This window comes from Chlamydotis macqueenii, chromosome 1 (assembly GCF_036417535.1).
Source record: "Chlamydotis macqueenii isolate bChlMac1 chromosome 1, bChlMac1.mat, whole genome shotgun sequence".
Taxonomy (NCBI): domain Eukaryota; kingdom Metazoa; phylum Chordata; class Aves; order Otidiformes; family Otididae; genus Chlamydotis; species Chlamydotis macqueenii.
Genome location: NC_141556.1, coordinates 142,163,471 through 142,189,566, shown reverse-complemented (window position 1 = coordinate 142,189,566; position 26,096 = coordinate 142,163,471). Strand labels below are relative to the sequence as shown.

Sequence of the window (26,096 nt, the reverse complement as noted above, 5' to 3'; positions counted from 1 at the left end):
AAAGCAAGAAACAAGGGCCCGTGTTTCACCCAAAAGTAGGTAGAAGCCACCTTAGCTCTACGCCTCCACTCTCCCGCCTCGCCGCCAGGCGGCGCCCTCACGGCGCTGCGGTGGAGAGGGTTACCATAGAGAGGGTTACCATCGAGAGCGCGCCCGCCCCCTTGCCGGCCGGGGGGCCGTTCCGCCACGCGGAAGCGGAAGCGGCCCCGGCGGCGCGCGGAGGGGCAGGGGCGAGTACGGGCCGTTGCCGGTGGCCGTTGTCTGTGGGGCCGAGCCTCCTCGCCGGCTGCCGGTGAGGCGGGCGCCGGGACGATCCCTTAGAGGGGGCAGAGAGGCGGACGGGGCGCTGCTGGGCTCCGGCGGCCGGGGAGCCGGCGGGGGAGGGTGCGGGTAACCCTGCTCGGCCCGGCGCGGCCCGCTGGAGTTGCGGGGGAAGCCCTTCCTCGCTGGCTCCTTCCCGGGGCCTCTTCCCAGCGCCCGGGCTCCTCCCGTCGGGGGCAGCCGCCGGCCTTCCCAGCGGCGGGTCGTGCAGGCAAGTCGTGGTCGCTGGCTCCGGTGCGGCTCACGGCGCTGCTGCGGCTGCTGGGAGGGAGGGTGGTGGGGCTGCTGGCCCTTAAATAAAAGGGACGTTGTTTTTCTGTCGTTGCAGATACCTTCTGAGTGTTTCTGCCGGAGAACGTGGGATCCGCCTCGGCGCTAGGCTGCTGGCGTTCACTGGTTGTTCAGTAGTCTACGAAGCGGTGTGACATCGCTCCGTCAGTCCCTTCTGTAACAAGGGTAGCTGCTTTCTGAGCCATCACATACCAGCTTCATGTATTCCTAAGATTGTCAGCAGCTTCTTGCTTTTTTTTTTCTGAGGCCTTACAGAGTTTTAATTACTTATAGGCTTTAGTGGTTATAAAGTAATTTAAGATGTTTGTACTACTCAGTTTTAACTCTCAGATTGACTCTTGTATTAAGAGACATTGTTTTAACTTGGGAATGGTTAAATGGCCAAAGAATTCAATTATTTACGGATAAGGGCTGTTTTATTTGACTGCTGTTGGCCTTCAACTTAAACTTGCATCTTTTATTTTTTTTTTTTTTATCCTATGCTTTTTCTGTGTTATGGCTGCTGCAACAATAGTTCATGATACATCAGAAGCTGTAGAGCTCTGTGCTCCCTGTGGGTTATACCTTAAACCCATTACAAAAATGACCATCAGTGTGGCACTTCCTCAGCTGAAACAACCAGGAAAATCCATTTCGAACTGGGAAGTGATGGAAAGATTGAAAGGGATGGTGCATACTCACCAGTTTTCCACTCTGCGGATTTCTAAAAGCACGATGGATTTTATCCGGTTTGAAGGAGAAGTCGAAAACAAAAGTTTAGTTAAATCTTTTCTGGCATGCCTTGATGGCAAAACGATAAAGCTGAGTGGCTTCTCTGACATTTTAAAAGTCCGTGCTGCGGAATACAAGATTGACTTTCCTACTAGACATGACTGGGACTCGTTTTTCCGTGATGCGAAAGATATGAATGAAACTTTGCCGGGGGAAAGGCCAGATACTATTCACTTAGAGGGCTTACCTTGTAAGTGGTTTGCAGCAAAGGACTCTGGCTCGGAAAAGCCAAGTGAAGAAGTCCTTATAAAAGTTTTCAAGAAATTTGGAGAAATACGCAATGTGGACATACCTATGCTGGACCCTTACAGAGAAGAAATGACCGGCAGAAATTTTCACACTTTCAGTTTTGGAGGACATTTAAATTTTGAAGCTTACGTTCAGTATCGGGAGTATGCAGGCTTCATTAAGGCCATGAATGCCCTGCGAGGGATGAAGCTGATGTATAAAGGTGATGATGGCAAAGCTGTGGCTTGCAATATAAAGGTGAGAAACCGCGGACTTTTTAATGGAAACCCATGCGAAAGACCAAGTACAACTAAGAGTTATGTCCCTAGTGCTTAAAACCTACATCTGTGTGCTGTAGTGAAGACAACAGATGACATTAACAGCATGAATGTAGTTTCATGGAACAGCCATAATAGAATTTTTAAAGGAAAATTATGAAAGAAAAATGTGTTGTTTAGACTGTGTGAACAAAGCGGGTGAGATTTTGGTTTTTTTTTGTTTTTTAACAAGACAGTTCTAGAAAGGAGAACCGCTTATTTGAAGGACCAAGTATATGAACATGACTTGTTCATGTTTTTTAGAAAGTAATGTGTTTATAAATCTTGTCATTTCACTTCAAGTTCTAATTCTGAACAAGGTCAGCAATTTTTCACCAGAAGGCTGGCTTTAACGGGTATTGTTGTCTCTTGTGTTCACTAGAAATAGAAATTCTGGGGGAGAATTTCACAGCCTAGCCTGTGTATTTGATGCCTGCATTGATAATGAGGTGTACTAGACAAGTGTCAGAACAGTGAAGTTCAATAGTATGTGTCCTGTAAGGCCTGTGGAGTACACAGTTAATCATTACTGTACTTCACATACAGAAAGGCCCCACAAAAATTTAAACTGTAATGTTAATCTGTGGCACAGTTTCCTGTGAGTGCAGTATGCTTAGTTCATAATATTTACTTCCTGAGTTTTCCAGATCTTTTTTTTCTGTAACCTCAGTGTCTTAGAAAATACAACTGTGACAGGAGAGAACAAGGCAGTCTGTTCAGATGTAGTATCTGTGAAAGTATGACCTGAAAAAAACTTGCTCTGATATGTTTGGAGATGATCCATGCTTTTATATATTAGTTGAGTGAAATGGTTACGGCTATGCTTCAGTATGCTCAATAGTCATTCATCAAATCAGAAAGTGTATTTTGGGAAAAAGCTTGAGTGTTCCTTTGTGTAATGTGGGAACATGCAGATATTTATTCAAGTTGTAGTTTAGTCGGTGTAAGTAAAATACTGTGATCTTTTACCTGTTACCCAAGTTTGTCAGTTGGAGTGTAGATACTATTTGTAACTTGACCCTCAAGGTTTTCAAGGGAATGTGAAATTCAAACTGTCACTTAGAAATAGAGGATCAGGGTTCCCAAATTTAGTTTGGCCGTGCAAGAGGAAGCATGCCTTCCTGGCAGCTGCCCTGGGGATTGATAGGAAAGAGAGAGGGCTGTGTTTGCAACTGTGCTGTCAGGACAGATCTCTTTCAGACAAGGTCACAGCACCTTATCTCTTTCTACCTGTCTGTCCTTTTATCCTGCTAGTGAAACATAATTTTGCATAGAGGCTGGGTTCATTAAACTACAGAGTATGTGCTCCTCATTCTCTACCCCATAGTTCACAACGATGGGCCTAGGGGAATGTATTATGGACCCCTGCCTGCCTGCACACAGGTGGTATCTAGAATGGGAGATTAGGATACCAGGAGTGTGATGTCTGCTAACGTCCTGTTCCAGTGTGCAGCTGGACATGGCCAAGGTGTGCCCATATGTCCTGGAAGCTGAACATTTCCCCTAGTCTCATTGCTCAGATACATGTAACTTCCCTTTCTCATGTGTTCCCAGTCTCAAACTTGGAGCTCCAGCCCAATGTACCTCTATTTGGGTATCTTGCTGTTAGAATTGGTGGGGAGGCACTTGCTTAAACCAAGTGCTAAATGTTGTAGAGCTGTTTCTTCTGCTGAACTTAAGGATCACAGTGTTAGACAGAAGGGAAGGCATTTAAGGTCCACTTCTGCCTAGTGCTGTGCTGTCCCTATGAGCGTACATGACTTGAAAGAGTTCTGTATATTCCTGTTCTGCCAGGTTGAAAACATTAGACAGCTGTGACTTAAACCACAGTAGGGTTTACTTTTGGATGTCAGACACACATAAAAGTGTAAACTCGTACCTGATCATGCTCGTATACGAACATTTAGTTCCCAGGTACCTGGTTATAGTACTGTGATGCTTGCTCTGGGCACATAGAGAAGTTCCCTTTGTTTTGAAAAAGATTTTATATTTCTGACTGTACTTACATTGCAATTTGGATACCTCTGTGCTAGGTTAAAATTGTTGGGGACTGTTTAGGGGATTTTTTTTTTTTTTTGGTCCTACTTAAAGCTGTTTTAAATTGTATCCTGTAAAGGTTTCTTTTGACTCCACAAAACACCTGAGTGATGCATCAATTAAGAAGCGTCAGCTTGAAAGGCAAAAGCTTCAAGAGCTTGAAAAACAGAGAGAAGAACAAAAACGTAAAGAGAAAGAAGCTGAAGAAAGACAAAAAGAGGAAGAAAGGTACTTAACACTTATTGCTCAGTTATATTTTTAACAATCATGTAACAAAACAGTAGTTACTCCTCCCATATCAGCATCAATAGATGTTCAGAGTTCTGCTGCTGTAACTAAAGTGAAGCACTTAAAAACTAGGTGAGAATATTATGGTCTTTTTGAGACAGTAGGGTTCAGGGTTTCGAAGATTTTGGAGAAGAGGAGGAGTGTTTTATACCTCTTTTCCCGCCTCCCACCTCCCCTCCTCACCCCTGGTTGCAGTATAATTCCAAGAGCTGGGAACTTAAATGATGTGTAGTCATCCTGATGGAAAAATGAAACACAGAAAATACGGAAAATAGAGGATAGAAAGTTACACACTAGATCTACTAGTAAGTAACTTTGATATTATAAAGCTAATTTGTTCTTAACATCAGTATTTTTCAAGGAAAAGGATGGGATAGAAGCATATCTTAACAGTGACATTTTGAGAAAATGTATACGGGTGAAAATGTAAACTATTCAGAATATAATCTGTATATAATGTATAATATATGTGATGTGTATAATTTATTGCTTAATGTTTAGATATTAAACAGTTTCTGAAAGTGTAGGATTATTTAGATTATCGGTACTGCTTATGTTCAGTTCAAAATATTAAATGTGCAAAATGTTACATTTCATAAAAGTCATGCCATTAGACAGCTGATCTCAGAAACCCTCAGCCTTTTATTTAAGCTATCATTTTGTCCTAATAACTGAAATAAAAACCACCAACCCATGCAGACATTAATTGGCTTGGTAATTTTCTTCTCACTGTGATGATTGACTGTGCAGCTGCCTAATACTTTGGTATTGTCTCTGGTTGAGTTGGTTTTAAAAAAAAAAATTTTTGTAGGCATGCGTTATGTTTGGATTCCAACTTATTTTTAAATATACACAGACTGATGATCGTTTGCTATCACAACTAGTGGTTAAAATGTTAACTGTTTTCTACTTATGTTTTTCAGTAATCAAGAAGATATATTTAGAAACAAATTTATTCAAAGTATATTTTTACATAGAGTAGGATTCTGAAATTGTACCTGCCCTAGATAAGGTAAAAATATTAATATCTTTTTAGGAAGCAGAGAGAGCTCGAAGAATATGAGAGAGAGAGGAAAAGAGAAGAAAAGTTGCGCAAGAGAGAACAGAAACAGAAAGATCGTGAAGTTCGACGAAACAAAAAACAGCTTGAAAAGCTTCAAGCCGAGGAGCAGAAAAAACTACAAGAGAAGATAAAGTTAGAAGAAAGGAAGCTCCTGTTAGCTCAGAGAAATCTGCAGTCCATTAGACTAATTGCAGAACTGCTAAGCAGGGCAAAGGTAACTTCAGTATTTCTTTCAGAAGCTAATGAAGAACCCATTAGAACAAAGCCTTTTACTTACTTGAGTGGGAATGAGGAGTGCTGTTCATTAAACAATCCATTTAGTATCTCCACAGATGCTCTTTCTTAGACCAAAAATTCAAAATAGTGCACTGAAACAGTATTTCTCCCCTAGTAAAATACGCACATATAGATAAATGGAAGAGTGAACTTGAACCTGTAGTTCTGAATAACGTTCTTTACCCGTAAACTAATTGGCAGGCTTGCTCTTAAGTCCAGGAAAATAATGTGTAAGCACGATAAAGTGCACTAAATACAGAGGATAAGATGCAAGACTCCTTATTTCTCATTCCAACTTGATGCTGTTTCCCTTCTGGCTTTTAGCAGTTCCATTAACTATTTGCAGTTTCAGAGAATGAACTTTCATTATTTCATGTTTGAAAATATGCAGAATTATTTTTCTTTAGGAAAAGTACTGTCACCTTAGGTTTCAAATGTTAGATCCTGTCTCTCTAACAGTATTGTTATTTTTCACTGAAACAGGATGTAATTTGCTTAAGGCTTGGATAAAGTCATATTAAGGTGTAATGTAATGTATGTGAAATATTTTCTGTAGTAATGAAAAACTGTGTGGCAAAGCACAGGTTTTTTTCTTTGATGCCAGGATACCTTGGGAATGTTTTTGATTTAGAGCTCATACAGTGCTATGTGGTCAGCTATATGCTAGGAGAAGGGAGAAATACTTCTTGCTGACTTTGTAACTTTGCAGCTTTGAAATAGAAGGTTGTCAGATAAAATAGAGCAGTGTGATTATTTCACTCTGAGAATTTTGAGGTCTACACTAAGCTGTTTGTGTGGGTCAGAATAAAAAAAAAGTTTAACCCTTGTTTTTCAGTATCATGAGTTTCTAAAGTGGTTGACAAAATGAGAATCAATTTCTATGGAACATGTGTGTGTGTTTAGTTATTTGCTGGTTTTTTTAGACTTGTCATCTATGAGCCACAGATTGCAATCATCTAACAGAAATTAACTAATGTTTCACGTTACAACAGTTGTGTGCTAGTGGATTCTTTGGTTGGTTGGGTTTGGGATTTTTTTTCCTCTTTTAAGAAGGAAATAACTGTTTTATTTTGGGACGGTTAAGTTCTGTTTGTTAGATTTTGTTTTTCTTGACAGATTGCTGCTTTTGTGTTATGCCATAACTTGGAAGCATGAGCAGGTCTATAAATATTTTCTTGTTTACTCTTACCTTCCCTTTGACTGTCTTTCAGACAGTAAAGCTTTTGGAGCAAGAACATAACGAAGAAAAGATTCGTCTTCAGCAGCTGGAGGAGAGACGAAGGCTCCAGGAGGCTGAGCTCAAACGTGTGGAAGAGGAAAAAGAGAGAGCACTGGGATTGCAGAGAAAAGAAAAGGAACTGAGGGAGAAACTACTGAACAATCTTTTGAGCAAGAAAATGGATGCTGTTAATCAAAACAAAGAAGAAACCGAAGCATCTCAGTCTGACATGCTGAAAACCCCTAGTGGTGTTCCACACACTGTGTCATCCAGCTGCATCACTTCGACCTCAGGACAGGCTGTTGTTACGAGCAAACTGACTCCTGGCTCTCAAAGAGAAGCAGCATCCCCTGAGAGTATAAACACTCAATGCAAGTACTTGAATGGCAACATTCATGACAAAGTTCATGTTAAAGAAGGTCAGAAACTTCATACCACAAACTCTGAGAGATGTTCTGAGAAAAGAAGTTCAGGGGTACTTTCATGTGTTCCTGCCAATAATCAGCAGCAGAAGAGCCTCTCTAGTTATGACCAGAATACCTGCAGGAAGGACTCACACTGTGAGAAGAACAAACGTAGCACGGAGCCAAGGAGAAGAAAGAGCCGTTCATGTAGCAGCGTAAACACTGATGAGAGTAAGGGTAAACGAGAGAGGAGCAGACACAGAAGAGATGTGAGTTACCAGGATGAAAAGCGCAGGAGAGAAAGGCGGTATTACAGACACTCTAGCAGAAGTTACAGTCCTCGACGAAGCCATAGTCCTCGTCGAAGAAGCCCCAGACGTTCACGTTACAGAAGAACTCGCAGCAGCGAACGTAAACGAGACAGAAGAGAAAGAAGTCATAGTCGCAGAAGCGTGAGCAGGAGACGAAGGCACAGGAGGAGATCACTGAGTAAGCAAAGGAGTACTTGGAGTGGGTAGTGGAGGCCTTGGCTCCTTGGAAAGGCTGTGGTTGGACAAAAGGGCCAGAAAGTTGTAAATGAGACCTCATCGGTGTGACTGCTATAGAAAACACATTTGTTTCAACCAGTGCTTAATTTACATCTAGTCCCTGAAATCAAGAAAATAGATGCTTGATTTTTTTGATGTTCCTTCGTGCTTTGTTGTCTCTTTCTAGGTTTCTACCACAATGTAGGTATAACCACCTGTGCTTGTGCTTGAGTTCCTACAGTGCTAAAAGCCAACCTGTTTTCTTGATTTTGAGTTTTCTAAACTGTAATTTTAGTCAATTTAGTTTTTGTCTCTTTTATCACCTAATTTGGCTTGAGAAGTACATGGGTGCCAGTTATAGAAACTCCAGATGTTACAAGCTATTACATACAGACTTGATTTAAAATGCTTTCTGGTGCATTCAATGAAATCACATTTAACAAAGTAGAGTTTTTTCTGATCCAGATGGATAGCAGGGCTTTCATATAATTCTTGAAACTGACTATAAAGATATGCAGGATATCTTTTAAACTGCTGTGGTTCCTTCATATGTCTGTATGGTGCCAAGCCTCATGGCCCAAATTATTCTGACATGTAATGCTGTTTGTATAATAATACTTTTCATGTAAGAGGGGCACGGTAAAATGGTTGAAAAGTTGTTCTGTTATTTTGTTGACATACTTGGTTTTGTAATTACTTCAGATGGCATAGAGCCACTTGAAGCATGTTTTCAGGTACCTACAGAGCTAGCCATTGTCTTTTGAAAAAGGGGCCTTCTTGCTAAATTATTTTTACTTGTGGCGTTGGAAAGTAAGGCTGCAGTGTCTCTTGTTAAATCCATTTAAGAATACTTTTGCTTCTAAAATGCAGCTCAGGAATATTAAAAGCTATAACATGACAGTGAAAGAGTTTATTTTGCCTTTTTATGGTAAAATTAAAACCAAAACTATTTCCAGTGAACTGAAGTTGCTCTTTTCATATGTCAGTATATTAAAATCTGCAGAAGTGTTGTATGAGAACCCATTTGTTGAAAAACTCACTCGACACGTTTGAATTATGAAGCTCAGCCACCTGTCTTGATGATCCTGTTATGTACAGCTATGTCAACTATTTAATTCAGCAGGGCATGTGCTCTTTATCTACAGCCTTCGAATGCCATTTTCCTCACACTGATGCATCAAATCGAAGTGCATCCCTTTCCTGGAGTGCCTGAGGAGCATGTTGGTGCTGCAGCACAGCTGGATCTCTGGCTGGCTGAGTTTGTCTGTGTTGCTTTCAATGAATCCATGTGGGGTTTGTTTCTTACCAGACCATGCTGCTGAAATGGTAGTTACTAGCTGTGGAAAGAAAAAGTAGATATTCTTGCTCTTCCTGGCAATTCACATTTTTAAAGATCTCCAATTAATTATGTTACTTCTCAGATTTTTGTGACTTCTCTTGTGAGTTTCACCATTGTCAAGGGCTGAGACCTAGACTGATATATCTAATCATCTCAACACCACCAGTCTCTTGAATTCTGAGCAGTTGCTTTGTGTGGAGAGTTCATTTTTCTGCTATCTGTTGAAGTGTTAAAAGCCTATCTACTTGAAAATAAGTTCAACTTCAGTAATGATTTAGATAAAATCCAAACTAATGTTGGTTGGAAGTGTTTCATAAGGCTAGTGGGATGCCTCTTTGTAAATGCATGTAATTCTGCTTAGCCTGCTCTTAAATACTGACACACTGTCCATGGTAACACTGCTTCAAAAAAAAAAAAAATTGTATTCTATCTGCAGTTATATGAGAAGTTTAACTAACGGCCATCAGTACCAGTGTCTTTTGAGCTAGGATTAGATTCTTACTAGTATTTCTGCAGTATGTTTTCTCTGGGATTTATGTGTTGGGTGGGGGTCTTGATGATGCATTATGTAAGTAATTGGAGAGATGCTAGTTTATAATGCTGCTTTCAGGAAGTCATCAAGCTATGAATTCAGTGTTATTTGCTAGAGTGGAAGCAGCTAAAGCAGTGGCAGTCACCAGAAAGTGTTACTGAGTCATATTAGAAGAATCCAACAGATATTGTTAGTTGATATTAAAAAAGACTGCGCTTAATAGGTTTTTTGCTCCAGAGAAGGCACCAAGAGCAGGTTTCACAGCACACCCTGAAATGATTAAATTTCATAAGCTCCCCTTAAGTTTAGGGCAATTAGGCCAGAGAAGGTAATTGTTGGAAGGATGTCAGGCTTTGATAATCATTCAGCTTAACACACCATATCTAGCACTGGCTTCATACAATGTCCTAAAAGTGCAGTAACGTAAGTCAAGTTGTTTATAGTGCTTGCATGTTTTTTTTTCTTTTCACAGCCGCTTCAGGAAGAAAAGCCTGAAAGTGCTTTGAAGCTACTTGCAAATGCTTACTTCCCAAAATGGAGAGGGAGCGTGGAGGAAGTCCCTTTTCAGCTGGCCAGCTGTACCCAATCAAAACCTCTTAAAACTCCTAGTACCTAAAGTTGACCAGTAACTGATCAGTGCAGAGTTTTATGTAGTTTGACACTTAGCAGAATTGTTGCTTCAGGTATGTGTTTTGCATCAGAGCTCTCCAAAATCTTTTCAGTGCTGAATCCCTTGAAATGCATATAGCACTATGTGTCCTTATACTGGGTCTGGCTGAGATGGACTTAACTTTTTTCATACCTGCTGATTCACACTGTGTTTTGGATTTGTGACAGTGTTGGTAACACACCAGTGTTTTGCCTATTGCTGAGCAGTGCTTGCAGTGTCAAGGCCTTCTCTGTTTCCCATTTTGTGCACACCCCCTGAATAGGTAGGCTGAAGCTGGGCAAGAAGTTTGGAGGGCATGCAACTGAGACAGCTGACCCTAACTGACCAAAGGGATATCCTGTGACATACAGCATCATGCTCAACAATAAAAATGAGATGTTTTGTCTTTACAACATAGCCACTGCTCCAAGACTGGCTGGGCATCAGTCTGCTTGTGATCTTCATTGATGATGGGCTTTGAACTGCAAGGAAACTTGAAAAGAGTTGAAACTCTAATATATTAATAAGGTCACAAATATAAATTATTCCATGCCCATTATGATTTATTTAAATTTTTATTATGGCTGAGGTATGTGCTTGTACTATTGCAAAACCTCGCTGGTGCAATAACTTAAAGAGTAAAATTTTTTATAATAAACAATTGCTCTTTGTTCTATATTGATTGTAAGTCAGTACATTTCTACCAAGTATCTTCCAGGGGTCTTAGTGTTTCAAATGAAAAAACCTAGGATACCAGCAGGCTTTATAATGGCTTCTAGAAGCTGAACTGCCAAAGTTACTACTATTTTTCCCTACTCTGGAAGAATGTTGTGATGCTGATTGCTTAAATCTTGCCTGATTGCTTGGATCTGCAAGACTGACTTTGAGGAGCTCACTAAAAGCAGATAAAATTACTTGGTCTTTTTTTCTTTTTCTGTTTCAATGTATGTCTGTTGAGTGACTTTGAGTTCGTATGAAAAGATAAGTATTTAATATCTATCCTTTGCTGGTTTAGCTGCTTTAAAGTAATGTCCTTTTGAAATGGACTTCAAACTTTGATCTGATTAATGAAGGAGTTCCAATAATCCACACTGCTGTTCTTGTTTAATTATTACATTTACAGTGCTTAAATCACATTGCAGTCACAGGTTTTCATATAAATGTTAAGGAAACTGAAGAGTATAGGATTTAGCAACTAATACTTATCAAAGATATAGCAAACTAATAAATACTTCTGAAACATTGAATTTATGTTGATGTGGTTGAATACTGGATAGAGTCTGACTTAGCTACTATGCTACCTTTACTTTCAGACCCTTAGCTGGTAGAAATCCAGTGACAATGTCTGCAGAGGTATCTGCCTGTTTACTTCTGAAACTGGTCGCTGAGGGTTATGTACCACTAGTAACCTGACTCCGCCTTGGCTTGTTATGAGTTGCATGTTACTGATGTCCCATTGCATTGAAGTTACATATCTTATTCCATTTGTCTGTCAATATTCTGGGTTTTATTTGGGGGCTTTGTTTCCCTGGGTTGTAAGCAGGAATATAGATTTATTCACTGTTTTTATCAGAACATCAAGGATCTGGGTGAGCAAGACTGTAAGTTGTCATTTTTTTTCCATTAGACTATAATTTGAAAAGCTGGAGCCTGGATGTCAGCTTTCATCTTGATTGAATGTATGGCAGCCCCAGAGGTATAGGGCAGAGATGGGGAAAGAAATCCTTGAAGATTGTGGAAGACTTCAGTACAAGTGATTCCTCCGGAAGTGTTACGCTTATCCCATGCATTTCACTCCCTTTTTTCATCCTGCTTTCAAACTCGGGAGCTCTTCCTAGGCCATTGCAAAGCCAAGAACTCAAATAGTTTCCAACTTCTTGCTGTGTCTCAGGCAGCCATACCTGTCAATTAATTTTAAGCTTACTTTAAGATCAGCCTTTGTGACTGGGGAAAGCTCAGGTTCGCTCTTTACTGGTATGTTTTTTTTCCTTCAGTAGTGGAAAAAAAATCCTCAGTGAGCAGAACTAGTGTGGTGTAAATATGGAGTGTAAATCCCATTAAGCCATGGGTTGGACAACTCCACAGTAGAGCACTGTGTTCAGGCCTGCTGAAAAGCCTTGGCAGCAGTGAAAGAGACCTCTGAGCACTATTCCACTTACTGGGTCTCAAGAAATACTCAGGGTTCCTTCTGAAGTTCTTCCTCTATTCTCGAATATTGAAGGCACACGACAAGACAGGAAGAGAGTTTCCCCAGTTGTGAGGATGCACCTCTCTTCTTGCACTCAGCTGCAGGAGAGACTTCACAGCTGCTGCCACAAAACACTGTCTTCCTTTCGTCCTCATAGAGGGGCCAGGAGGATAGGACAGGCAGTGGGAACCCACCTTGCTCTTAAGGATGTGTAGTGTTCAGAAGGGTGTTAATCATCTAATGATATGAGGCAGTGTGTGATGTCTCCCTGTTTGAGGATGAGGACCCTGGTTATTAGAGACCGCTTGCAGCAAGATCTGAGCTGAAGAGGGTGGGAAGGTTGTAGGCCAAAGCTCCTGAGCCTCCCGATGTGCAGGAGCTGGTGCATGCTGTCCATGTCTGTGCTGGTGCCTCACAGTGGCTCTTGGCACACAGCCAGGAGTGGTGTTCCTACAGCCCTTGTTAATCAAAGAAGAACATGAGCCTCAAAAGGGTAAGAAATCCAAGTTCCTGTTCTGTGGACAGTGTTGCCACACAGTCCTGTTCGGATCCTTAAAGAAGAATGTCTCCTGTTCCTATCTGAGGGCTGATGAGCCTCTGCGCTAGGTGACTCAGGAAGCAGCGTAGTTTCGACAGAAACTATGACTTCTCCACAAGGGCAAGGCCAAGCCATTCAATGTGATTGTTGTGCTTTCCGTCTGCTTGCTGCCTACCGTGGGAAAGTAATTTTGATAATGTATGAGTCATATTGCTGGAAGTAATTGATATTAATATGAAGTGGTTACTAAAGCCATGATCATATCTGTGATTTTTTTTTTTTCTATTTGACTCTACCTTTGTAGAGTAATCTATTCAATGACCCAGAATAAGGGAATATGCATGATTAGGTATGCATGTAAAAAAACATTTGATATGTTATCTGGAAGGGTCATAGAATGGATTGAGTTGGAAGGGACCTTAAAGATCATTTAGTTCCAACCCCCCTGCCATGGGCAGGGACATCTTCCACTAGAATAGATTGCTCAAAGCCCCCTCCAGCCTGGCCTTGAATGCTTCCAGGGATGGGGCATCCAGAACTTCTCTGGTCAACCTGTTCCAGTACCTCACCACTGTAACAGTAACAAATGTCTTCCTTATGTCTAATCTAAACCTACCCTCTTCCAGTTTAATGGCATTACCCCTTGTCCTATCACTGCATGCCCTTGTCAAAAGTCTCTCACCAGTTTTCTTGCAGTCCCCTTTTAGGTACTGGAAGGCTGCTATAAGGTCTCACCAGAGCCTCTTCTTCTCCAGGCTGAACAGCCCCAACTCTCTCAGCCTGACCTCACAGGAGAGGTGCTCCAGTCCTCTGATCATCTTCATGGCCCTACTCTGGACTTGCTCCAACAAGTCTACGTCATTCTTATGTTGAGGGCAACCAGAGCTGGATGCACTACTTCAGGTGGGGTCTCATGAGAGCAGAACAGAGGGGGAGAATCACCTCCCTCTACCTGCTGGCCACGCTTCTTTTGATGCAGCCCAGGATGCCGTTGGCTTTCTGGGCTGCAAGTGCACATTGCCAGCTCATGTTAAGCTTCTCATTAACCAAGATCCCCAAATCCTTCTCCTCAGAACTGCTCTCGATCCATTCTCCACCCAGCCTGTATTTGTGCTTGGGATTACCCTGACCCATGTGCAGGACCTTGCACTTGGACTGGTTGAACTTCATGAGGTTGGCATGGGCCACCTCTCTAGCATGTCAAGGTCCCTCTGGATGGCATTCCTCCCTTCTAGCGTGTTGATGGCACCACACAGCTTGGTGTCATCAGCAAACTTGCTGAGGGTGAACTCAATCCCACTGACCGTGTCACTGACAAGAATGTTAAACAGGGCTGATCCCAATACCGACCCCTGAGGAACGCCACTCGTCACTCATCTCCACCTGGACATCGAACTGTTGACCACTCCTCTTTGACTGTGACCATCCAGCCAATTCCTTATCCACCGAGTGGTCCATCCATCAAACCCATGTCTCTCCAGTTTAGAGACAGGGGTGTTGTGCAGGACAGCATCTAATGCTTTGCACAAGTCCAGGTAGGTGACGTCAGTTGGTCATCCCTTATCCACTGATGCTGTAATCCCATCATAGAAGGCCACCAAATTGGTCAGGCACGATTTTTTTAGTGGAGCTGTGCTGGCTGTCATCAATCACCTCCTTATTTTCCATGTACCTTAGCACGGTTTCCAGGAGGATCTGCTCCATGATCTTGCCAGGCAAACAGGTGAGACTGACTGGCCTATAGTTTCCTGGGTCTTCCTTGTTTCCCTTTTTAAAAATAGGAGTTATGTTTTCCCTTTCCCTATTAACACAAACCAATAAGAGTTGATCATTGATGAGTGATGGTCAGAGTTTTTAATGTAAGGAAAACTGAGGAGAAGGGAGGGTTTGCTTAGAGAATGAGCTAGGTATATAGGATTTCTGCCCACTCCAAATGCCTGCTAGTAGTATATGTGATGCAAACAGGAAAGAAATAAAATTGGTTTCAAAATCTGACAAAAGCAATAGTCATGTTGCAAGGGGAATGCATCTATTGTAAAACGTGAGACTTAGAAGCTACAAAGAAGACAATGAGCATTTCATTCAAACTGGATGTTCTGTTTCAAAGAACAAGTATAATAATGATTATCTTGGCTTTTTAGAATTCTTTAAAAAAAAAAAAAAGGCAAGCACAAACTGCATTATCTTAATGCACTTCCAGGCCATCTGATATAAGCTGGGCATACTTAGAGGCTTAATACTGATAGCAAGGCACAGTTGTTTCCATACTGGCATTACTGAAATTCTTTATCATAGTTGCATCCCTGAGATCTGTACTTGCCGCTTTTAAGGAAGGTTGCATGGTGAAAATAGTGATCTGCTATTTCTCACTGGCAGACACATTAATTTTATTAAAACTGCTTTGTTCATAGATTATTTTTTACTTCAAATGTTATGCAAAAATAATGTAATAAATTTTTTTGTAGTATTTTTCTGTAGTGAGTCATTTCAGCAAATCAAAATTCATCACCAAAGTAGAACTATGGGGCAAAGTAACAGCTTTAGCCTGTGCGTGGTTGGAGCGTTATGACAAAAACCTTGATGGGGTTTTCAGAAAAAGCAAGCCATTGCAATTTCATCTTCATGAATGTATTTGTAGCTTAAAAGGAGCTTAGACTTTAAGCCTCACAGTTTGCTTGGAAACAGCAACACACTGTGTGTGGCTTTGCATCAGTCTCATGTGGGTTATCTGCAACCCTCCTCCTCTACATCTCGCTACTGCTAGTAATCCTATTAGATGACTACATCTGGTGTCCTCAACAGGCAGATTTAGTCATAATTGAAAAACTATTTCAAGGAGGTTTAATTAACTGTTTGTTCATTTTATTACAAGAGCCTCTTGTACGCTATAACTTCACCTTAAGTGAAATGAATTTATGGCCTGTTAGGACACACTAGTCTACAGCTGTGCAAGTAAACATCTGTTCTTTAGTCAAAACTACAAGAATCAAGGGTTGAGCATTTCTGTACTCATGAATCTTTAATACAGCTGCACTAAATGTCACTGTAATATCTGATTACTAATCTGTGGCTGAGCCATTTGAGGAAAGTGGTCTGTAAGCTGGTGAGCAGCAGCTAGACCTTTCTAGAGTTGTTTTGTTTAGCTCAATGGAAGAGAAATGTACACTTCGGTGTGGTGAGCATTTGCTTCCAGCATGGCTGATGGCCTGGATCTGAACAGCTGTTATGAAATCAGTTATCCTGGGAATGGGAAATCTTTATGCTTGAGCAAAATTGCACCAATTTGTTTCTCAATGGCAGACTGGCAGAATTGCAGGATTGACCTTTGGCAGAGAAATATTCGTTTTCCTACACCTTTCAAATCTTTTGGCTAACAATATGTATCTTTGGCTAGTAATATTTATCTATGTACAATTTATTTATCTGTTTTAACTGGAGGAGAGGGAAAGCTATTGAGGGAAAGCAGTTGACCTGGTTAACCATATGGATGGAGACTTAGAGGTTTTTGAACTTTCTTTTCTCATAGGACTGTCTTTGGAATAGATCTGAGGAACTGAAAACGTTATAGCATGTTCGGTAAGAATGGATCTAGATTTGGGAAATGAAAGACTCACACTTAACACATGTGCAGACAGAAGTTCCTAAATAGAAACTGAGCTTGTGCACTATCCTTGAGGTGGGGATTGCAGGTGAAGATGTCCATTGTGAATGTAGCTGTGTTCTTGAAACCTGTTGTCCAGGCTTTTCCTTCAGAGAAAGTGTGTCTTGTTAAACGCACGCTGCGCAGATTCCACAGTCACTCTGGCTGAGAAGCGTGTTGTGATCTCCAGCCCCCGTGGTACAAAATAAAGAACGAACGTTAATGTCTAACCTGCACTGAACAGTGAAGTGTGGTGCACTAGCAAGGCAATAGCACTATAGTTACTGGGTGTATTGGCCAGGATGAGGCAGTCTAAATGTTTCTACAGTTTGGTGCTTGCTGTAGGCTTTGTATGGATCCAGTGTTCTGCCAACACAGGATACCCCATGTTGTTAGAACATGTAACAGGTACTATTGTTGTCTTTCCTCATCCAGCATCAAATGCCGCCCCGGTGGAGCAGACCTGCTTTTGAACAAGCCCCAAGTAAGACTCTGCTTTGGTTTAGGAACTCCTGGTGCATTGCATTGAGTTCAGGTTCTTGATGATGTTCTGTACTGATTTCTGTTTTGCTTGTTACAAGCTTTCAAATGCTTCTGAAGTACCAGAGTGGTAATAGAGTGCTGAACTGACAATACAAACTCTAATCTGCACTGCTTCTTTAGCTTTGTACTTGATGATGGAAGAGCCAAAGAAACAGCTGAACCTGGTGGAAAGACCCATTGAAGCCAAATAACTTAGCTAACTTGTTTTGTAACCAGAGTGTTTTCTCAGAAGCAATAAGATTAAGTGGATCAGCTGGTGTGCTCTGTGCGTGGTGGAAAGAAGCTTATTTAAATTAAGAGGACCAGAGAATCTGTGCCTCAGTCCAGAAAGAAGATGGGTTCCAGAGAAGACCCTGACTACCCTCAAATCATCTTGCAATACAGCAGTGGATTTTTAGTCTCAAAGGTAAGAAACGGAACTCATTCTTGGATAGATATCTAAGAGTATGCAAACAGAAATATTGAAGGGTCTCACTTTACGTCCTGAATGTAGGTCTTTGGAACGAAAACCATCTCATACGAAAGCATCCTGTCTGCTCATTAGGCAGGAGGGAAAGTTGAAAAGAAAAAGGATTTGAAAGCGACCTGACCCTGCAGGATAGACTTAGCATTTATTGAGACGTTTCTGACCTTTAGGGGCTTGTATGAGCAGACCTTGTCTCTGCATGAAGTTTTAAAAACACAGGAGTTTATGTCTGAAGGCTTTTTGTCTAACTGCCTTGAATGTGGAAGGTTCCTTCAGTGGCGAGATTTCTTCCCACCTCTTGTTTTTGGAGTTTGACAAACAGAGGGCTGACTTTTTTCCTTTTGCCCTCCCTGTTTAAACCATGCAAAGAACAATATTTTTCCAGTGCCTTCTGAAAGGTTTTCCTTCCCTCTGCTATGTTTTTTTCTGTATGTATGATGCAGAAGGCTGAGTTTGAAAACTTCCATGTATTGCCTCTTTTCAGGTGAAAAAAAAAAGAGTCTGGTATAATGACTGTTTTTCCAAAGAGCATTTGATTAAGGCACAAAGGAAGAACTGGCGGTTCCACTTTCCGTAATTTTTACTGATGTTGTTTTCCTTTGTGTCTATGTAAGCACATAAGCATGAAATTGTAATATCCAGTGGAGTGGAGATATTTTCCTCATTCACTATTTAATTACCTTTCTTGTTGTCCCTTGCTGCACCTCTGTCCAACATGGTAACAGAAGGAATGCTCTTTGGGTTGTGCAAATACTGCTGTATCCTAAGGCTCCTGAAAGGCAGTGCTGACAGTAAAGAGAGGAAAAATAGGTAATGAAAAATCCCTGTTTGCTGGGAAAGAGGAGTGCTCAAAGCTTTCCAAATTGACACTGGTACTATGTTTTTGAGAAAAGATCTTAACTTTGGTTAAACCATGTTCTTACTGAGGGTAAAAGGAGCTTGCTGTAGACTTTGTCAAATTACTGTAGATACAGGCAGTCAATTGAGTTGATCCTTTTGTTACTATTCTAGGAGTGTTTGTGTGGCCAGAGAATCATAGAATAGAATAGTTTGGGTTGGAAGGGACCTTTAAAGGTCATCTAGTTCAACCCCCATGCAAGAAGCAGGGACATCTCCAACTAGATCAGGTTGCTCAGAGTCTCATCCAACCTGACCTTGAATGTTTCCAGGGATGGGGCATCTACCACGTCCCTGAGCAACCTGTTCCAGTGTTCCACCATACTAATTGGAAAAAAAAAAAAAAAAAAAGCCAATACTTGTAAACTTGACTCTGTACATCTAAAGAAGGATGTTTTTCTTATGTATGTCTGCCTGACAGTTGAGGGTTGTTCCTGAAAATGTTACACACGTTCCTTCTCTATGAAAAGATAGGGCAATTCTACTGGCCTGAAATGAAGCACTCCTTTTGTCTGAGAGGAACCTCCCTGCCTCAGGGAGACCACTGTAGTCATACACATCAGGCCCTGAAATGAGAATCCATATAGTGGAATATTCTCCACTGCTTTAAGCCACAGGAGAGTCTTCAGGATTCGCTGGAGCATACATTAGATCCTTAGTTACAGAACAAAAACAACAACAGAAAAACCCACCACCACACAATCTTGCCTTTGTGGTCTCCTGGTAAAAAGCAAGAGAGACTGTAAGAACGCACTCTGAAATTATGGAAGAGGCAGGAACATTCACACCCGAAACCTGGTCTCTAAATGTGAACCTTTGTGAGCCACAAACACTGTCTGGCTTAGCCAGAAAAGGAAAAGAAATGAAAAAAGGTTCACTAGAAGCACTGTATGGTATTGGTGTTCAGAGAAACTTCCCTTTAGTCATTGGGCTTGTTTATATGAAATAGGATTTTACATGAAAAAAATATTATGTGTATATTTTCTCCAACAAAGCAGCTTTAGAAATGCAATAGGTTTCCATGCTTTCACCTAATCCCTCACTCGCACCTTTCCTTACCCCCAGGTAATGTTCACTGCCTGTGAGTTGGGGGTGTTTGATCTTCTGCTGGAGTCAGGAGAGCCTCTGTCTTCAGATGCCATTGCTGCACGGCTGGGTACCAGCACCATGGGGATGGAAAGACTGCTGGATGCCTGTGTGGGACTGAAGCTCTTGGCAGTAGAGCTGACACAAGAAGGAGGTAATAAAAGCAGAACAAGGGGAAGAAACTCAAATACTTAAACCTCTGATGGTTTTGAAAGTGAGGTGAGCTATGTGGGGAGAGGAGATACCTAGTGTTAGGCCAGTAACCGTAGCTGGAAGGAGAAGAGAATCACTTGGAAACACCACCCCCTCTCCAGCTGAAAGAGAAGCAGCTAATGTCAGCATGATTAAAGGTGTAAAGTAAAACCCAGGTGAAGGGCTCTATATCCCTAAACATCGTTGTTCAAGACTTTCAAGAAGATATTCAGGGTCCCTGCAGAGCTGGTCTCAAGAAAACTCTGAGGTGTGGGCATGATTTTAAACCTTAAAACAAAATGCCAGGGTGGGTGGGCAACAGCATGATTTAAAAACATATTCTGGTTTTCTTTGGGGTTTTACTAGCATGTGAAGTATTTTGTTAAGTTGCTGACCTGAACTCAGAGGTGATGTTAATGTGGCCATCAGTCAGCTGGTCAGGATCAGCCAGAGTATTGCGAGTTGTGTCCCCTACATTGGTTTGTGTTACCTTGCCCTGTTTTAGGGCTTGCAGTAGTTGCCTGATTTTAGGGAGAGCAGGATCTAGCTTTTATATTCTTTTTGTATGCCAGTCCCATGGGTGAGTGATACCACTGCAGATGCTTTGGAGGAAGGGAGATTTCTGTGAGTCCTTTGGGCATACATCTGTCTGCAGAAGGTCCTGCCCTAGTGATAGTGAACTGAGAGAGGGTAGGTGTGGTTGGCATGATGTTTTGAGGACTTAGCTCCCACTTGCGGACTTTTTTGATCAGAAAAAAAGCCTTGTCTGCAAGGGCTTATCATTTAAATAGAGCATACCAGAAGCTTCCTCTGATAGCAGAAGCCTGTATGTAAATGACGACACTTGTAAGGCATTCCTCTCTCTGTTCTTGAAATAAATGTTTGGTGTTGGAGTAAGTGTAGGTAGATAGTGTTTACTCACACTGAGTGGGACAACACACATTTCAACAGCCCTCACCCACTGCTCATTGCAGTGGAGGGACTGACTGTGGAAGCAATGTGTTTGTGTCTTTGGTCATACATCTTATGATGATACATACCATGCTGTACAATAGGCTTGGCAAGGTGATCTATCATACATTAGTATGATATATATTAGTAAATATATTTATTTTGCCCCTTAGCCCTCTACAGAAACACAGAAATTTCCAACATCTACCTTACAAAATCAAGTCCCAAGTCTCAGTATCATATTATGATGTATTACTCCAATACAGTCTACTTGTGCTGGCACTACCTGGCTGATGCTGTGAGGTAAGGAGGAGTGTTGTGCACTGTCTGTCGCAGACTGCTTTGCAGCATCTGTGTGGCTGCTCCAAGTGGTGTGTTTCTGGGGAGGGGTACAATGGAGATGCTGACTGGTTTTCAGAAAGAAAAAACAATAGATCATTTCGGCTGTTAACAGAGCCAGTATGTGTTCTTTGTTTTTTCTTGTTTCCTGTTTATGTGTGCTCTTGTTTTCCTTTTCCTTCTGATGGTAGAGATGATCTAAGAATCAGATTTCTGTGTGTTTGACCTTCAGGAAAGCACTTGATCATTACAGTGGCTCTTCTCTGAGGAGACATCAACAAAGTAAATTATAAGTAATGGAGTAATGATGGCTAAAGATACTTCTGTTGCAAACGTGTATAGGAGTACTTTAATATGGGGCTGGAGTCTCACTTGTTCCAGTCTGTGCAACTGATGATCAAACATGGTGTGTGTGATGGTGATGATTGCACCAGTCTTGTACCTTTACCTGAGATGTGTTCCCATAAATCGTAGAATCAGAGAATGGTTTGGGTTGGAAAGGACCTTAAAGATCATCTAGTTCCAAGCTCTCTGCCATGGGCAAGGACACCTTCCTCCAGATCAGGTAGCTCAAAGCCCCAACCAACCTGGCCTTGAAAAGAACCAGTTGTTCTTATGCAAGTTGAGAAATATAGCAACATATTTTGGGGTGGCAAAAGAGGGTGTCTTTACAGCCATTGCAAACAGGCTGGCATATATTCCCTCCAAAGTTGAGCACCTTCCACAGTGATGAACTAGCTGAAACTACAGCCCCGAGGTGTGTTTGAGGTAAAAGAAATCCACACTTACATGCTTTTTTTGATTGCTATTTTAGAGAAGGAAGAAACCAATATGAAAGAGCTTTTGGCATTTCATCTAAAGACCCTTTTGGAGCAATGTACAGGTAATCATTAGTATAGTGGTGTAGTTTAGCCCCACTCAGGACCAAGCTACACAGCCTCTCACTCACTCTCCCCACCCTCTGAGGGAATAGGGGAAGAGATAATATAACAAAAAGCTCAAGGTTTGAGATAAGGACAGGGAGAGATCATTCAAGTTACCATTATGGGCAAAACAGACTCTACTTGGGGAAAACTATTTCAATTTATTATTAAAAAAATCAAAGCAGGATAATGAGGAAGAGAACAAAACCAATTTCCCCCCACCCCTCCCTCTTCCTGGGCTTAACTTCATTTCAAATTATCTTTATCTCCTTCCTGTCCCTGAGCAGTGTTGGGAGGAATAGGGAATGTGGGTTGTGGTCAGTTGATCACATGTTGTTTCCCCCCACTCCTTCCCCCTCACCAGAGGAACTCCTCACATTCCTCCCCTGCTCCATCGTGGAGTCCCTCCCACGGGTCACAGTCCTTCATGAACTGCTGCAGCGTGGGGTCCTTTTCCACGAGGTGCAGTGCCTCAGGAACCAGCTGTCCCAGTGTAGGCCCTCCATGGGCCACAGCCTCCTTCAGACATCTGTCTGCCGCAGCGTGGGGTCCTCCACGGGCTGCAGGTGGATCTCTGCCCCTCCATGGACCTCCATGGGCTTGCAGGGGGACAGCCTGCCTCACCATGGGCTGCACCTCAGGCTGCAGAGGAATCTTGGCCAGGAGCAACATTACTCCTCCCCTGGAGGAATAGCTGCCCGGCAGAAGGCCAGAGGGTGAGGGCCACAAGGCCCACAAGGCTCGCTCCTCCGCCTCTCTGCCCAGCTTCTTTTTCTTCATTTCTTTATTTTCCCCTTCTTAAATACGTTATCACGGAGGTGTTATCACTGTCACCAATTGACTCGGCCCTGGCCAGCAGTGGGTCCACCCTAGGCCCGGCTGGGTCCACTGGACAAAGGGGAAACTTTTAGCAGCTTCTCGCAGAAGCTGCCACTGTAGCCTCCCCCCACTACACAAAACCAGCACATATAGAAGTTTTATTCTTATTATAGATAAAATTAGTGGTTTTAATTATAGCTCAGGACAATTAAATATGATGATATGAGAATCCCACTCATCAGAACCATCATGTAATGTTTTCCTTTCTCAAAAATATCCATTACCGCGACACTGTCTGATATTTTGAATAGAAGTATACAATTTCATATTCAGAAAAACATATCACAGGTCTCTGGCACAGAGGCAATGGTAGATGAAGGAAAAAAAAATCCCTTGGAAGCCTGAGAATTAGCAGTGTAATACACTGTTGGACTTCACTAGCCTTAATTCCCTACTTAAATGCATAGCTGTACCCTTCTGCTACAGTAAGACTCAAGGTAGGCTTATATGCAAAAATAATGTATTCTGTGTCAATAAAAACAGAGATTATTATTTAAGATAAAACTTGTAATAACCGTTATATGATAGGAATCATCAAGGATGTTGTAAGTTACCTTTTTTATGTGCTGTGTCTGTTTGCATTACTAGATCAGAAGAAGAAATGCTGAAATTCATGGCTGGCCAGAACTCAGTATGGAGTATATGTGGCAGAGATGTTCTTGCTGCATTTGACCTTTCCTCTTTCACGCAGATCTATGACCTGGGAGGTGAGCGTCAGTAGATTTTCTTTAGCAAGCCTCTGAACTGTCGTCTTTTACAAGCTCTGAAAAGAAAAATAATTCCTAGGATACATGACTGGTACAGTGATGGAAAGCAGGACATATTTCAGCAATAAAGGGAGAGGCTGCAGCCTCTTCCCCTGCAGTGCCCCACTGTCCCAGCACTGCTGAGCGCTGTCAGGATTTGTGGGACAGGTCAGGCTCCATCACTGCTTCCCCAGCACCTGGTTTTGTGGCTCTGTTTTTCATTTCCCACCTTCCTGCATCCACAGCTGGGTCTGGCTGAGGGGGTGTGTAAGAGCTGTAAGGGCTGGGGCTGATCCCATAGACCTGGGTGCTGGGGGCGAGGGGCCCTGGAGCTTCCTGCAGAGCAAATGGAGATGGTGGCCTCTCCTGTCCCTCCTCTTCCCTTTCAGCCACACGTGGGGAGCAAATGTACCTTGCCAGCTTCCATGAACCTGAATGCACCATTGCCTGCATTGCTTCACAGGTGTGTTGCTGAACAGGTTGGTTTTGTGCTAGCACTGACCTTCTTTTGCTCTCCCCAAAGGAGGTGGAGGAGCTTTGGCTCGGGAGTATGTTTCTTTGTACCCACACTCCACAATCACAATTTATGACCTGCCAAAAGTTGTGCAAGTGGCCAAAGAGCAATTTGTTCCCCCTGAGGAGCGTCGCATCACTTTCCATGAAGGTAGGTACAGATGTCAGTGTAGTGTTGTCAGAGCTGTTGCTCCTGAGGCCCAGGTCTCCAGTTGCCCCTTATGTGGGCCAGAGTCTATACAGTCATCCCCTATACAGTGCCACAGAGGACTTTTACCTGGTAACCATGTTGCTGTCTGATGTGGGTGGTGGACATGGCAAGCCCAGAGTCTTTAGAACTGGACAGAACTAAAAATATTTGCTCAGTGCTCTATGTTTTGGAGGTTATTTTTTTTGTAATACATGTATCCTTGCTTTACAGGAGACTTCTTTAATGATTCAATTCCAGAAGCTGAATTGTATATCTTATCCAAGATACTGCATGACTGGGATGATGACAAATGCAGGCAACTGCTGGCAAAAGTCTACAAGGCTTGCAAACCTGGTAGGTGTGAGCTCTTGATGAGCAGAGAGACCCTTGCCTATTAGTAACGTGAAGCACACCTGTCTCAATGCTCAATTTGGGTAGCAGAGTTTCAGTGCAGGGGTTTCTTGGTTCAGTCTTTTTCTTTCCTATGCCAGCTGTGTGCAGCTGAGCCAAATAGGGCCTGATCTCAGTTCTCCTTATCTAGCTTGCAATTTTAGTCTCCTTCTCTACAGGGACTCTTCTTTCAAGTCATTGGGGATTCAAGAATTGGGAATTTTAGGTATTGTTTAGATGGACAGGTGTATATTTCACAGTAAAAATCCCATTAAGCACCACATTGCACACTTGAGCTTTGAAAACACTGCCTACAGAGCCAGGTTCTCAGCAAAATCAGTAAGCTTCTCTGGATTTCAGCTGAGGGAAATGGGAAATTTCCATCCCAGCCATAGCATCCTGTTCAGCCCTAGCACGTCAGTGCCTAGGTAGCTAAGCAGAGGCAAGCTCTGATGCTTTTGCTCTTTCGTTGTCTTCTGAGATGCTGAAATAGGACTTAATGTAGAAGCTGCTTCTTCATGAAACTAAAAGTTAGAATCTGACCTAGTAAATGAGATTAAAAAAAAAATATCTTCTTCTCAGAGGTCAGCTTATGTTTTATTTCTCTTTATTCAATCAGGTGGTGGAGTGCTGCTGGTTGAATCGCTTCTGAATGAAGATAGAAGTGGGCCTTTGGAAACCCAGCTGTATTCAATGAATATGTTGGTCCAGACAGAAGGAAAAGAGCGAACAGCAGCAGAGTACAGCAAGCTCCTTGAGGCAGCTGGCTTTGGAGAGATTCAGATTAAGAGGACTGGAAAACTCTATGATGCTCTTTTAGGAAGGAAACAATAGTACCTCTTTTACGTACCTAACAAGATATAATAAGTGGAGAAATGTGATATTCTCTTCTTAGAGGGGAATCATCAATTTAGCTTTTAGTTAAGGTAGCCACCTTTTCTGTAAGCTGATACATTGCCAGGAGAATCACTAATGACAGGTTTTAAGCGTGCATGATTATGAGCCTGACTAGGGCTTGCCTTTGGATCTAGAAGGAAGAGAAAGAAAACAACATCTGTTCCATAAGAAATAACCCACGGAAGAAATGTGCAGTATGTCTGCTTCAGATTTTTTCTTTCTTTCCCATTTTAACACTGTATCTGACAAAAGCAAAGCTGAATTTGTACTTTAATTCCTGCAAAATAAAACTGATCTGTGTACTGAGCTCTGTAATGGTCCTTCTCATCCTTAAAAGCAACAGGGCACTGTTCATAAGCCACTTATGTCCGAGCAGGATCTCACCCTGTAGATATTGCAGGAGTTGGGGCAAGTGGTTTTGGAGAGTTCCCTGGTCAGCTGCAGTCACTGTGCAGT

The 26,096-nt window shown here is 42.1% G+C and overlaps 2 protein-coding genes across 6 annotated transcripts; both read left to right on the top strand.

Moving 5' to 3' along the window:
- Window positions 1-234: 234 nt before the first annotated feature.
- On the top strand, window positions 235-11,509 carry AKAP17A (A-kinase anchoring protein 17A). Of its 4 annotated transcripts, XM_086768625.1 has the most exons (6): window positions 235-292; window positions 650-777; window positions 1,127-1,869; window positions 4,045-4,193; window positions 5,290-5,530; window positions 6,804-11,509. In XM_086768625.1, exons 3-6 carry the CDS (start codon window positions 1,195-1,197, stop codon window positions 7,731-7,733), a joined length of 1,995 nt encoding a protein of 664 aa, XP_086624751.1. In that variant the 5' UTR covers window positions 235-292; window positions 650-777; window positions 1,127-1,194; the 3' UTR covers window positions 7,734-11,509. The 4 variants fall into 4 exon arrangements, with proteins under 4 accessions (XP_086624751.1, XP_086624723.1, XP_086624733.1 ...); XM_086768597.1 differs by having other exon boundaries at window positions 650-1,869; XM_086768607.1 differs by lacking the exon at window positions 235-292 and adding an exon at window positions 391-532 and having other exon boundaries at window positions 650-1,869.
- A 5,581-nt stretch (window positions 11,510-17,090) lies between these two features.
- Window positions 17,091-25,947, top strand: ASMT (acetylserotonin O-methyltransferase). 2 transcript variants are annotated; one of them, XM_010128972.2, is made up of 8 exons: window positions 17,091-17,577; window positions 19,600-19,774; window positions 20,937-21,066; window positions 21,917-21,985; window positions 23,493-23,611; window positions 24,174-24,314; window positions 24,585-24,707; window positions 25,363-25,947. In XM_010128972.2, the coding sequence occupies exons 1-8, from the start codon at window positions 17,506-17,508 to the stop codon at window positions 25,575-25,577; spliced, it is 1,044 nt and encodes a 347-aa protein (XP_010127274.2). In that variant the 5' UTR covers window positions 17,091-17,505; the 3' UTR covers window positions 25,578-25,947. The 2 variants fall into 2 exon arrangements, with proteins under 2 accessions (XP_010127274.2, XP_086596671.1); XM_086740545.1 differs by lacking the exon at window positions 21,917-21,985.
- Window positions 25,948-26,096: the final 149 nt, after the last annotated feature.